This window comes from Aythya marila, assembly GCF_965140915.1.
Source record: "Aythya marila genome assembly, chromosome: 7".
Lineage (NCBI taxonomy): Eukaryota > Metazoa > Chordata > Aves > Anseriformes > Anatidae > Aythya > Aythya marila.
This window is the reverse complement of record NC_139048.1, coordinates 13,563,380-13,577,918: the sequence shown is the minus strand read 5'-3', so window position 1 is coordinate 13,577,918 and position 14,539 is coordinate 13,563,380. Positions and strand designations below refer to the sequence as shown.

The 14,539-nt window shown below is 46.2% G+C and overlaps 1 protein-coding gene across 2 annotated transcripts in view; it reads right to left on the bottom strand.

Annotated features, from left to right (window-relative positions):
- The window catches only part of SLF2 (SMC5-SMC6 complex localization factor 2), a 30,957-nt gene extending 25,322 nt beyond the window's left edge, over positions 1-5,635 (bottom strand). The window contains exons 1-2 of one of the 2 annotated variants that reach the window (XM_082764491.1): positions 5,462-5,635; positions 156-199 (exon numbers count right to left, since the gene is read on the bottom strand). In XM_082764491.1, coding sequence (XP_082620617.1) covers positions 156-199; positions 5,462-5,511 — 94 coding nt within the window. In that variant the 5' untranslated portion in view covers positions 5,512-5,635. Of the gene's footprint in view, positions 1-155; positions 200-3,675; positions 3,856-5,461 lie in introns of those variants that run through there. The other variant, XM_082764490.1, reaches the window with a different exon arrangement.
- Positions 5,636-14,539: the final 8,904 nt, after the last annotated feature.

Sequence of the window (14,539 nt, the reverse complement as noted above, 5' to 3'; positions counted from 1 at the left end):
TTTAGTTTTTCAATTATGTTAGAAAAAATTAAACATGCTCATTTTGACATGCATGGTAAGCTATAGCCATTATATCACTGCTCCAGTTTGGAATAAGAGTAGACTATAGTTCTGCACACTTTTTTTTTTTTTTAAATAGGAGATATTATAATTACCTTGTTTTAAAACTGGTTTGAAGAATTCTTTAATAGACTGGTTTCTGAAAAGAAAACAAATATTACTTTTTAAGAACAATATCTAAATGCCCACACAGTAAATAGCAATAAAATTAGAACGCTGTGATTTATTTATATATCTTTTACTTTTTTTAAAGCCAGCAGCTGTTATTTCAATCTGGAGTTTAGCTTTCTGACAGATCACAGCAAGCATCACCATCGTTGCCTTCAAGCCTTTATTCTGCTCGGCTACCAAAGCCAACTTGCCAGCGCCCTCTCAGACACCACTTCTTTCACCAACCCTGGAAGTCTCACCTACCCACCAGCTTAAACTAAGAGCTATTCAACTTGGTATCCCCTAGAAACATCACCTTCTGTCAGATCAAGGCATTGAAGTTGTTCAGGAAGAGGCCAGAGCCAACACAATGAAAGGTGAGCAGGAAGGTGGACAGAACAGGATTCTCCTCTTCCAGCACCCGCAACCTAGCGGATCAGCTCTCCATAGCTTCTGAATCCAGTCTCAGTCCCCTTAACACAACCACAACCTTTTATGTACCAGACAACACGCATGTGTAGTGTAAACTGCCTGTAACCACCTACGCTACTGATTTCTAGTAAGCCTACAGAAAGCAGGATTATCAACTGAGAGACTTTTTCCTCAACAGCCTTACGAGGATCAAGCAGAAGTAGTTTCCATGAAATAACATGGCACAGGTTACACGGCAAAATCACCCATTTAAGATCAAGCTCTCACTCCATTGCACACAAAAATTCTAAAAAGCAGCATAAAGCTACAGGATTTTCATAAAAATTGTACTCAAATTTCAGCCTGAGACAGCCTCTGGCATGAAAAGCAACTTTACAAGCAGCATAAAGCTGCAGATGACTGAGGAGAGGATGTTAGAGCATTAGACGGATGGCCTGCTCAACAGCAAACCCCGTCAATGCATTATTAATTGCAATCAAGAACTGCACAGTCCTATCTGCAAGTTGTTAAATTCAACGAGCTCCGTAACTTTCTTTCTTGTCCAAAAGGCACCATGCTTGGTGCTTTTGTCACCCATCTGGTGCCAGGCTGGGCTGCAAATTCCTCGCATCCAGCACGCATTAAGGGCATCCTCTGGCTTCCAACAGAAACAGCCACCTACAGCCGTCTTATTTTCACATATGCACAACAAGGTAAGCAACAGCTTTGTATCAGAGGTATTTTTTCCTTGCAAAAATATGTGGGACTTGAAAGCAAGCAGGCATTTCCCATGAGAGAATGTTCACTTCTAAATGTGACCAGCTTATCTGAGTAACGTGCAGTTTGAGTATTAGAATACTGGCCTGCACGCAAAAACTACAAACTTGCTATCTCTTCCTTCTTCCACATAGCATGGAAACTTACGATTTAAGGCTACACATGTATGTCTGCTTTGGAAGTTTCTCTGAATTCCAAACAAGAGGCACTGGTACAAGAAAACATGAAAAATACCTGTCTGTTTAGGACAGGTATTCTATGTTTTATAAGCTTGCTGTGCCTTCCAAAACACTCAAAGCCATCCTGCTGCCCGTGTAACATTGACTACAGAGGATGAAAACATTTATTCCAGACTCACGTTTCCAGGTATCACTATACTTCTGTGCTTCCACAGACTCGGTAACGGTTTCTGAAGTTGGAGCCAGAAGAACCTGCTGCTCACTTGTTCAAAGGAAACCTTCAGATACAGCCCAGATTCCTTTCCCGCGTCAGAAAACAACCCAAAACCAAGCCCAAGCCCTCCTGTATCCTCTCCCTCCTTTACCCTGCCGCAGTCCCTATCTCAGCTGCGTCCTTTCAGCTGTCCCTCACTGAAAACAAAGGAACTTCGTAACAATGACCGTATTTATACCAGTTACACTGAGCTTTGTATAACATCGCTGAAAACAGAGGCAAGGTTGAATAGATGAAAGGAGGGAGGCATCAAAAGTTTGACTGGAGTAGAGTGATTTGTCTTAGACCACCCTTTTTTAAGCGTTCAGCTCTCAACATTTTCTACTTTGCATTTGTCATTCGGCATTTTCAAAGCACAAGGGATGGGAACTGCCCAGCTAAACCAGAACAATAATTTCCTCAAGTGCCCCTCTGCGGCACCGCAGACAAGGAAGCGCACTGGGAACTTGAACACCACAGGGCTGGGAGGGCAAGCGAGCACGTGCTGCTGCACAGGGAGGATCATGAGAAAGCATCGGGCCTTCCAACCTGCTTTTCATACTATAAAACATGAAAAGAGCACGTGACTTCCTACACGAGCAGGACCATAACGGGAGGATTTCCGCTATCGTTTTAATAGGAGGTCTAGTAATTTTTTTTAATGAAGCATCTTGAGAAGTACTAGAGGTGACAGAATGAAAAAAAACGAACAGGAGAGTTACACACAAAACCTCCCAATTTTTCTTTCAGTTACTTTCTTTGTTAGGACAACTGAAATATAACAGACTGCAATTTTTTTTTTTCCTCAGAGCAAAACCATTTTGAAATATTCATGAGCAGCAAAACCACAACTCATGCAGTAATTTCACTTTCACAGGCAAATACCAGCACAGACAACAGAACTTTTACTTCCTCCAGAGGTCACGGCTACCAAAAAAAGAGGCTCAGCAGAAACACAATAAAGTGCTGCTAATGGCATAAGAAAATTATGACTTGCCTTATAGGAAAGGAGCAAAATGTATTTAATTCAGCAGCCTGTGGAAAAACCTTACCAGGTCTATGACAGAATGAGGATTTCTAGTAGATGGGCAGGTTCATCATGTCTCAGAACTCTCCCTGCTCACCACCGCGTTCTCTGGAATTCTGTAGCATTCTCAAGCTCCATTGCCATCAACGGTACCTCTCCAAAGGGACATTTCACAAGCAGAATGGGCAGGGGAATTGTACCAGTGACAACTGAAGTTCTTTCTTTACAGCCAAACCGCTATAGCCTATAGCCAGGCTTGCCAACGCACAGTGAGAAGTAGGATGGGTACTGAAACAGGTACGTGTGGGAGCACGCGTGGATTTTGAACAATGAGCTGAAGATGCCAGTGAGAACACAACAAGAAGCCTTCAGTGTCTTTGCTCACAGTGTCAGGCCACCTGCCTGCAGCATGGCTGAGGCTGGGAGGGAGCAAAGGAGGTCACCAAGCCCAACACCCCACCCACGCCTGACGCTCCCAAAGGAGGGAGACCCCAGGGAGCAACCTGCTCAAGCGCTCGCTCCCCCTCACAGCAAAACCGCCTCACACAACACCCCAAAATTTGGAAGGAGCCCACAAGACCCACCCAGCCCAATTCCTGCACACAAACCCATCCAAAACCCATACCTTGAGCATCACCCAAACACTCCCTGAGCACAACACCACACCCACTGCCCTGGGGGGCTGCCCCAGCGCCCTGACACCCACAGCCTGCCCCCAACACCCCCTGCCTCAGCCCCTCAGCAGCCCCCCCCCAGCCCCCCCTCCCCCTGCGGCCCCACCAGGCCTCGCTGCTGCCCCCCCTCACCCCCAGCCCTACCTGCAGTCCCGGGCCGCCTCCCTGCCCGCCGCCGCCAGCCTAAAATGGCGCCGGGCCCTGTTGGCGGCGGGCGGGCTCGGTGATGGCGGCGCCAGGCCCAGCGGCCGGGTCATGGCGGGGGGGGCCCGGCCCGGCCCGGCCCAGCGCAGCCCCGGGGCCGCCGCCGCCGCCGCCCTCACAGGCCCCGCGCCTCAGGCGGCCCTCACGGAGAGGGTGTAAACTCGGTCGCTGATTGGCTGAGTGTGTGAAGGGATCGCGGCTCTCATTGGTTCTCCGCCTCCGGGGCGGGACTATGTGCGGCTCCACGCTCGCTCATTGGAGGGCGCGCAGCACCCGGCGCGAGGCGTTCCCGCCTCAGGGCCAGGAGGGGAGGAGGGGGGGGCGGCTGTGAGGGGCCGCCCACGCTCAGCTCCGCACGCAGCCGTTAAATGAGCCTTGTAATTAGTCCGTGAAAATTAGCTGTAGTTCCAAAACGTGCCCACAGCAGTAGCTGTAACGGTTAAAGCAAGCACCACACAGATACCCCCTAGCTCCCGCCCTTGCTCTGCAGAAATAACGGGTAATAAGCAGGGGTGTGCCTGTCCCGGTGCCCTGAAGGCTGGTTTGGGGTAGTTTTAGGTGAAAGTGGTCGGGATTTGTAGTGCTTTGTCCCACAGTGGAGGTGACCACAGCCTCTGGCTAGCTCCATTTGAAGGGAAATGTCTCTGCACCCTTCAGGAAGGTCTGAAAAACACAAGGCACAGCAGCAAAACGGGGTGCCCAAGTCAAAACAAGTGGAAATAGGAAACAGCTGCGGGAGCATCTCAAGTGCCTGAGTGTCTGCTGCGCGCTGAGTGCTCCAGCTCCTTTCATCCCACCCCATCACTCATTGCCCCTCCGTTTTCCAAGAGCTTTCAGTCATCTCATCCATCACGTCTTCAACCTAACCTCAGAAGAGTAAAACAAAAGCTTCCTGCCATTGCATAATGAACGCTGCTGTCTCCTTGCTTTGCCTGCCCTGCACACGCTCTAACAACAAATGGAGAACAATTGGGTTTGCAGTCACATAGTTTCTTGAAAATACTACTGTACATATTTGAATTACTGTCTAATGAAGTACCAAAGCAAAATTTCATGCCCAGTGCTACCGACAAAGAATTCCAGAAATATTTTTTCATGTCACAATGAGGAAGCACAAATTAAACGTTTTCTTTAGCTTTCAGTTTAATACTTTAACCCTGCAAATTGTTACTGACCTGGAGACAGTCACAAAAGACAACCAAAAAGTCAGACGTGGAATGTATTTATGAGTTTACAAGAAACAGAGACACTGTTTCAACAGCTTCTACAGAAAGACCGCTTCCAGCACTAGTGATGTCAAGGTGAAGCTGTTTCTCATCAGCCACCCAAAACAAAGACACAAGGAACAGCATTAAATAATAACATCTCTTATATTAACTTGTTTAGGGCAACTACCTGAAATGCAGTAACTGCGGAAGGCAGGATATGATGGCACTGAGGACAGTAGGGGAAATAAGAATAAAGGTGCAACAGCTGAAGTGGTTTCAGTTCGACATCCCCCCAGTGGGAAACTTGCACACACATACACACTGTTTAAGATAATACATGCCCTTCAGCAGGCTTTAACTTCAAATAAATAGGCAACAGCACTTCTTATGCACAGAAGTATAGGTACAAGAAAGTAATCATAATAAACTACTTTTTAAATTTACCTTCCCTGACAGCTTGTGAGCACCTCACCACTTCCAGTTCCCTTTGCCAAACTAAGCAAAAGTTAGAAACTTACCTCATAGCCTTGCTCCAAATAAGTTGGAAATTCATTTGCCTCCTGTCCATTCCTTCTACTGATGCTCATTTCTATTAGTTCTTCCCATAACGCAGTTTGAATACCCACAAACATAGATCAGCAGAAACTTTGAAAAGCGACAAATGTGAAAAAGTTGGCCAACTTTTACAAGCAGATTTGGAACCAGAGCATTGCGTAAGTCAGCCTTTGCTATCAGTTTCGTTTCATCTATTTTTTAATTGCCTTCCAGCATGACTCATGCCTTTTCTTAAGCAAAACCAGGAAGTATCGCAGAACGCTGCGTCCCCAGCAGGGAAATGGGTTGCCCATGGAGTGGCTACACAACCACGATCATCTGTGAGCTGGCCCCGGGCCACCAACATCTGAAACGTATCACTCACCCATGTGATCTTTATTATAATATTTTGATGCAGACTCTCTAAATAGAGTTAAAAGCCCTGAACCCAAAAGGGCACATCTGCTTTTGTCTAAGAGATAAAAAAGAGGAAATAATCAAAGCAGCATTTCTAGTCCGTGAACAATAATTACATTTAGACTCCAGAAAGCATAGCTGAACTTAATAATTGTTTAATGTTCATTTAAATATATCAGTATATTTCTTCTGTGTCAAACCTTCTAGAAAGTCATCAATCACTGCAAACTTATAGCACTTTAACACAAGGAACACCAAATATTTCTGAAGTTCAGCTACTTTCTGAAGTAGCTGAAACCATCCTGTAAAAATTCTTCATTTCCTGAAGAGTTTCAGCCTGCGTTTTGATTTCAGAAGCCACAGAGATAGTTTATGCCTCATAGTTATTTTGTAGAAAAAGAACATTTTTCCTTTCTCCTTGCAGATCCACTGTGGCTTTCTGTGATGAAACACCTGCTGGAGGGGCAGGAGAGACCTCCTTCAGATGTGCACTCCAGCGGATGCCAGTAGCTGGTTAATTTTGTTTTGTTAACTTGGCTTCATGTGAAAAGATGTAAAATATGTACTTCAAGGCAAGGGCACAGATGACCCAGGCCTTGAAGGATGAATAACTAAGAAACTATTTCATCAAGAGGACCATTTTGTAAGGAAAATGCAACACACATGCCCTTGAGTTTGTTAATAATTAAATTGTTCCAAAAAATTGGCTGAAAACCAATGATGAGTGTTATAATATGAACTATCCACAAACTATCCTCATTATAATATTAAAAATCATGCCCCTAGGTTGAGAGACCTGAGCCCAACAAGAGACCCATCCCCTCCGAGGATGCACAAAGCAATCTTGTCATGTCAGCAGGATGTTAAAATATAACCAATTAGAAGTTAGGAGGTTGTGCTAACATGCAAATGTACTTCTAAGAGATTGTATAAAGTTGGGTGTTGAAAATCTTTAGGCGTGCCAGCTTAGTGGGAAACCACCTGGTACCCAGACTTGAGCGGATCTGAAATAAACAATATCTTGATGTAGTGCATGGGCTGGCTTATTGCACAGCAGGTAACAAACCCAAACCTTTTATTGGACAACTTTTATTGGACAACACAACCACCAGCCCTCCCAACAATTGCAGGTTCTGCCTGTGTCGGGTTCACAAGAGGCTATAACGTGTTCAACCATTAACTCCAACTTCCTCTTCGAGCAGCTTGTGTCAGGATTTGTGTCATTGCACGTGGATGGCCTTCTTGGGCCTTGAGTCTGCACCTCCTTTACAACATTACTGTTTCAAAGCTCCACGGGAACAGGTGACATTTATCCTGATCACGCTGCCTGACATTCCAGGGACCTTCTGTCCCATTAACGTGTCTGTTCATTCCTACCTTGCTTTAGCACACCTGACCTCACCAAAGGCACAGCAAAGGGTAACTCATTTATAATCACCGTGTGCTACCTCAAGGGAATCAGAGTGAGAAGTTTTCCTGAAGCAGCAGAGGACCATGAAATTCTCCTAGAACATTACGTACCAGAACAGAGGCAGGCAGCAGCAAAGAACACGAGCAGTGAGGCTGCAAAAGACTTCCCTGAGCAATTACACAGAGTGATGGGTAATGGCAAAGGCAGGCATCTTCAGAAGCCTTCCCCCTTAGAGTTTAAGTGCTGTGTATCAGGGAAAAGGCAATTTACAATCAAGCCTATGGAGAAGCAGATCGATCAATATCTGTTAGCATACCTTTTATTAAGCTGCTGTAATAAATTAATAATAGGTAACTACTCAGACAGTAAATTATATTTTTTTTTAATGGTTCACACATGCAGTCACTCATTTTTATCCAGAGGAAAGCTGACCACAGGGGTTCTCTCAGATATCGTGGGTCATACCGAATTACCAGTGGCTTCTGGGTCAATGCTCAGCTCCATCTCAGCATCCATTTGCATCACGTGGCACACATGAGGAAAACTGGGAAGTAACAAAAAAGAGGTGACAGATTTGAATGTGTATATGGCAAGGAATGGATAGAGAGGCAGGAAGTGTTTAGAAGATTCTCCTCGTGTTCAGACTGGCATTCCCAGTTTCCTTTTCTTCCATCTTTCTGGAGGATCTCTCCCCTTCCCACAAAATCTCAGAATCTAATTCCAGGAAGCAGCTTACACCTGCTTTACCAAACAGATGCTTAGCCTGACATGGAGCTCTCTGGCCAGAAGACTGCATTTTAATTATAGCGAACATCTGGAGAGAACATTTATGGTACCACAGTTTCAGCTGCAATAATAGGAAAATTCCCCACTGATTAAACTATCCTCACATTGTTAAGTATTGACTCATCTTTTACAGCCTATTTCACCCAGGGAAAAGTTAAAGTTTCACCTGTTTTGCTTCTCAGATACCCTAACTTCTAATTACCAGTGTCCTGTGCCAGGACAGTTATCAGTGTCAGGACTCGCGCTTCATAGGCCAGAGCCGTATAACTACCTACACTAAATTCCCTTGTCATGAGCACTAGAAATAGCCTGGTTCACAGCTTAAGCAAATTAAAGTAAAAATGGAAAGCAATTTCACCCGCAGCTTCTTCAGCAGACATCTATCATGTTAACATTTGCCAAAGACAGTTCCTGTCCTTGCAGACACCTTTCCACGGAGGCTCTCAAAGAAAAGCTGTGCTATGTTCTTGGTAAACATCCTACCTGCTGCTGATGTTTTCTGTGAAAAAATTAATCATTCTTGACACAAAGTTCAAATGATGCCAGAAATAGTGGTGAGTGGCAATGCACTGCTAGCAGTCAAGGAGAAGGGGGGTCTCCTTCAGCAGCTTAGTGGTTTTTTTCCACAGTGCTTTCAGCATAACATGCAACAGAAATTAGTCAGATGATTCAGTTTGTTAATCAGAGTTGCCAGGCCTCATTCCTTTCTTCGACTCACACATTATGCTGCCCCTAACCTCTTAGAAGTGTTTTGTAAAGGTTGAGGAAGAGCCCTGCATCAGCTTCTAGTGTTATTTGTCTTTTGCCATGAGAGATCTAAAGAAGCTGATGCTGCTCATCCCCTGAAAAAAAAAAATAATTAGAAAGTGCTTGCTGGGAAAGGAGAATAAGAATTACAGCCTCCATCAGAAGTAAGTTGATACAGGGCATTTGATGTCCAGTTAAAATGAATGACACTTGAGTATATTTCAGAAACAATATGTGCAACCAGGCAGTAAAACCCCTCAGCCCACCTCACTGCTATTTTCATGAGCTCCCCATGTCTGAATTGAGAAACGGCAGGCTGATATACAGAAATACACCTGGAATACCAGCTGGCTTTCAGAAAACAAACATGATTGTTCTGGTAGGATGATTCAGTAAGCAGGCAAAGCCAAAATTCTGCTTGTACTTACGGCTTGCTTTTGTATTAATCTGGAGACTCTCAGCTTTGTCACTGATACCAACGTGTCAACAAGGTTTGTGGAACAGTCTGTGAAGGGGCTGCTTCCTCCCACAGAGGCCCTGAGTCCCCTCACACGTAGAAAAAGCTATGGATCACGACACACCTCATCCATCTGCCTGTTCCAGGAAGGCTGGTGTTCAGATAGCAATGCAGAGCAAAAAACGCTGGAGGTGTTATGCAGGGGAATACCAGCAGAAGCCATTAATGGAGCAAGGGCTAGAAGAGCAGCCAAGAACATAACTGAAACAAGGTGAAACCTCGATAGGGGAGGTGTTTACAGCGTGAAGCCTGTGCTCTGATAAGGCCACAGCATGAACAAATCATCGATAGAGCTTTGCTCTGATAACAGCAGGACAGTAACAAGGTTGTGTCATCCTGTATGTGCCTGTGCTCTTCTTGCTGTCCCGGGGGGACAGACAGCTGTGGCCCCGAGGATACTGAAAGTGAGACAAAAAAAAAATGGGCAAGCTTGTCTGAGACTGATGGAGAAAGCAGCAAGATTCTTAGTAGGATTAAAAAAAAAAAAAAAAAAAAAAAAAAAAAAATCACTGCAGGAAATATTAGACCTGTCCAAAAACTGGTTCAAATCTGATCAAAAGCCAGGCTTAGGCTGATCAAGAGGAACCCAAAAGCAGCAGCAGCAAGGATTTGACAGCCAACATCCCATCATACCCTTCCTAAAGATTAAGATTATATTGTTATACGAATTTCTTACAGGCACAGGGCAGCAAGTGCAGCACACTCACCTTCCTTGTGTTATGTCTCCCTGCACTCCCCCAGTCCAGCACTCCAAGTTTCCCCTCTCTGCTGGCCCATATCACAGAAAGCTGTGATGAGTCACGGGCTTTCCTCGGATCTAAAGCCAAATCCCTTCCAGAAATGCACAAAACTGGGCAGCACACAGGGTTGCCTGGAACACTTTCTACCTAAGAAAGGTCTGGTATTACTACCAAGCACTCCTCTGAACTCCCTCCAAGGGGTTCCCAGCTTTCCTGAAGAAAAAAGCACAAAAAAGCAGCATTCCCCCTGTGGCACAACTGGCACCGCATGGAGCAGAAGCATACCCAGAGGATAAATTCCTGCTCATACATCTAGGACTTTTCTCCCTCACTACACCTGTGGTTTACTGCAACCTGCAGACCATTTCTTGCAGAGCTGGTGGTGAGAGATCGATCTCCTTCTCACCGTCACGCAGCTGATGGCTTTAACTTACCAGAAGGAGCTGTACGAAGGATTGCAGTTTTTCCCAAGACTGTTTCTCCAATTTGTCAAGATAACTTGTAATGCTAAGTATGTTCTCCAGTGCTTATCGTCCCTCTCAAGCTCACAACAATTTCACAAACATTCCCTGCAAATGCAGTAAGCACGCCCCTCATTTCATTATATAAGCTCATCGTGAAAACATTGAATGCCCTTGGACATCGGACAGGCTCCTGTAAAACTTGTACTAATAAATCTTTTCCTTCTGGTAACAAGCCTGTAATAGCTTACCTGAGTACAAGGGGGCACAGCATGGGTACAGGTGGCCAGGAACTGGTGCAGTTCAGGCAAAAATTGCTTCAAAATTTGTTTCAGTCTTGCAGGCTGCCCCTGAAGGTACACAGACACATCTCAAAAAGGCAAATACACCTTGCAAAGTTGTTTTCTGTAGGGTTACATTGTGTTGATTTCTGAACTTTGAAAGTGGTTTGAGGTACACGTGCTAGCTGGAGTCTCATTCAATGGAAGTTACGTGTAAATATGAAGACCAATGTGTGTAAATATGAAGACCTCTTGGCAATCAGGCAGCTAAATGCAGCACAGCACTACAGCTGGCTGCAAGTGTGCCTCCCAGCCCTCCGACCTGTGCTTGGGAGAGCTGTCAGTGCCCATGCCTCAAGCCACTTCTCCACAAGGACCTTCAGGTGCACTGCCTCAGGCAGGTAAAACACCTCTTGGATAATTCTCACTTGTTTTTTTTACTAAAAAATTCCCACTTCCAGTATTCCCAGCTCAATTCGGAGAGATAATTGGGGTCCCCCCCATGCTCTATTTTGTGTTTTTGTCTCTGAGAAGGCCCCCTCCACTACAGCCTCCTACTTCCAGCAAAACCTGCCTCTTTCCAGCTTCAGAGCAGCACCAGACAGCTATCCTGGGGCACCCACAGCTGCTTTTCCTTGGTAGCTTATCTGCCACTTGACGAGTTGTTGTCTCTGCTATTACACAAACAGCCTGTTCTGATCCACACAGCAAACCCTGAGCTGAGGCGAGCTGCTGTAACACAAAATAAACCTTGGGAAGGGCGTGTGAGTGACCCTCTATAACCCTGCGTTGACATTTTAATCCTTAGAAGCTCCGACTCTAGGTACAAGGTTGGTATTCCCAGCAGCCTAGTTGAGTTTGGTTATCGGAGCGTCTTCGGTCATGAAACTGTTTGGAACTCAGCGAGGCATCGGGTGATAGCCCCGGTTTACAATTATCTTGTTTAATTATTAACGTAGCTCTTCTGTAACAAGAGAATTAAGTCATAGAGGATTTTACTCAAAAGTTTTATTTTCACATAACAGCTTTGAATAAGTTTTTTTATTATGTGAGGAATGACACTGCGTGAACTCACCTGGAAAGCATTTCCCGTGTTGAAACAGAAAATATTGGGATTGAGTCATACAACGCATGGCATTCAGCCCCATTAAATGGCCCACAAAGGGTAAGAAATGGTTCTTTCATATTATTCTCACACTTGGCTCAGCTGGGCCAAACAACTTCCCTTTAATTCCTTCTCACAGCGAGGAGTAGCTCATAAAGATAAGGCTGCAATCAGCTCCATGGTGCCACCCGCGCCCCTTCCAGCGCAGCCCTAGCAGACAGGTCACTGCCCTCTGCTGCTGCCTCGCCTCTCCTGGCCCAGCACCAGCTGCACCCTCACCCAATTCCATCGAAGTGGGCTCACACAGCTCCCTGCTGACACTTTGCTAACCCAGGTTGCTTGAACTGAAGCGAGGGCGAGCGCAGAACCAAAGATCTCCCTGTGTTTCCCTGCCAATAGCTCTGGCTCACGCGTGCTTTAATTCGGCTGAGTCTCTCTAAGTTCACCTCACCTTCAGGTGGGCTGGTGCCAGCAGCAATATTTATCTGTCTGTGCTTTCTCTCCCTGCAGCCAGCCCCAGGACAGAACAGGGCGCACACTCGCAGTGCGTGCTGGCACTTCTGCCTGTACTTCTGTCCTCGGTGAGCAGCCGTGGCCCTTTGGAGGCAAGGAAACAAAGCCATTTTCTTGCCACTCAAGGTACTGCTTGCTCTCAGACACTCAAAGCTCGATTGCTTCAGTTTCAGTAACATTCTGTGCCATTTAGCACTGTAAGCAAGGCTGGCTGTGCTAGGCACTGGGCAAGCAGTGGCCTTTTGCTTTTCTCTTGGCCTGAGGCTTCGGTGGCAGCGTGATGGCACAGGTGGCACTGCTGTGACATCCCACCCAGCCCTAGCTGTGCTAGGATCTGCACCAAACCACACAGCCCTACAGCAAGCAGACTGCAAGCTGGAAGTAACCCAGAGGCTGCAAAAAACAAAGGGTCAGGTCCCTGACCTGCCGCGCTACAGGGCTGCAGGAACATGAGCTGGAGAGGGAAGGCAAAAAATGCTGCTGGAACAGGGCTGAAATCTGCAGGAATGGCTTTTTTCCCAGCAGCAAAAGGCAGCAAATCCCAACTTTTTCAGGAGAAAAAAAAAAAAAAATCTGAAATAATTAATTACCGTACCCCACATTCTGAAAAGAAAACTCGTACTATACCAGAGGGCATTTTAATTCCTCCTGATATCCATAACAGGAACTAATGTTTAGGATTTCAGCCAGACAAATAAGAAACAAAAAAAAACAAAACAAAACAAAAAAAAAAAATCCAAGGGGAAAAAAGCAGTGCCAGTGGTTAACTGATAAAACAAACTATCTGGAAAAATGTTGCTCATTTCCTGATGTCTTCGGATCTGTCTTGTTGAAAATACGTTCTCGAGCATAAATCATGGTTAATTTCAAGAGAAACATGAAGAAAATGCACGGCCTGTGAGAGCTGGGAGGTCAGCCCGTGCAATCCAAGGGTCTCTGCCTGTGGAAGTGAACTCCAGGACGAGAAATAGGGGTTTATTTTGCATCTGCGTGCACGCTGCACAGCACAGAGCTCGGACAGCTGGCTGCCAGCCCCACACGGCGGCCCTACACGCTGCTATCCTGCACTGCAGCAGCTTTCTGCAGTTTTTCTGCGGCCTGACACGACCCACGGACCAGATGAGGGCCCCCTCAGCACTTCCCACTTCTGGGGGTCCCACTTAGACCATCACGCCCATCAATACCAGGTCATTTGGGGCAGAAAAGGAATAACTTTGCCTCTCCTTTCCTGCTCAGTGACACCCTGCCATCAACGTTCACCCTTTGGGACCACAGCAGTCTCTCAAAGTGCCTCTGCAAAATCCTTTTACCACAGGAAGATCCTTGCCTTGCTGGTGCAGGCCAACAGCCATTTGTAGATGTGCTCAAAGGCAGGAGCAGGGATCCCAAAGAGGAAGCTTTCAAAAGGCACAACTTGGTTTTCATCTTTCTTGCCCCAAATTTACCTGCAGTGACCCAACACAACCAGGTATTGATCAGGTTTCCTCGCCAGAAAAGGGAGGGGAGTTTAACACTGCTAAGAGAAAGAAGTTCAACTGCAGAGTGTCTTTGCAAAGGTAGCAGCTCTCGGGATTTATTTCCATGCAACGAGACGCCGTGATGCTAATCCTGAGGGTTCGGCGTACAAGAAGCAGCCTGGGAAGCTCCTGACCTCCTGTTCCCAATTACAGTCTCCTGCAATGTAGATCAGAGGACAACTTCTTAATCTGGGCTGAAATTGAAAGCTTCGGTTTTCCGAGGGAAATAAATATGATTATCCCGCCTGATATGATATAAAGCAAATCAGATTTCGGGTTCCTTTTGAACTCCTCCTCGAGCCGGTGCTGACGGAGCAGTAAAGCTGAAGGGCCCTTCCTGCTGCGGGAGCACAGCCTCCCAAGCTGCCTTTTCCTTCCCTTGCCTTTGCTTTATCAGCACGCCAAGCAATATCTGCACGGGCTCTCTTATCCTAACGAGTTCACGCAGTTTTCCCCACACCCAGTGCACACCAGGTGCTTGTCCCAGCGCTGAGGGCAGGGGCAGGCTCCGAGGGGAGCGTTTCCATCCCCTGCTGTCAGCAGGGCAGGGCAGGGAGATGACTCAGA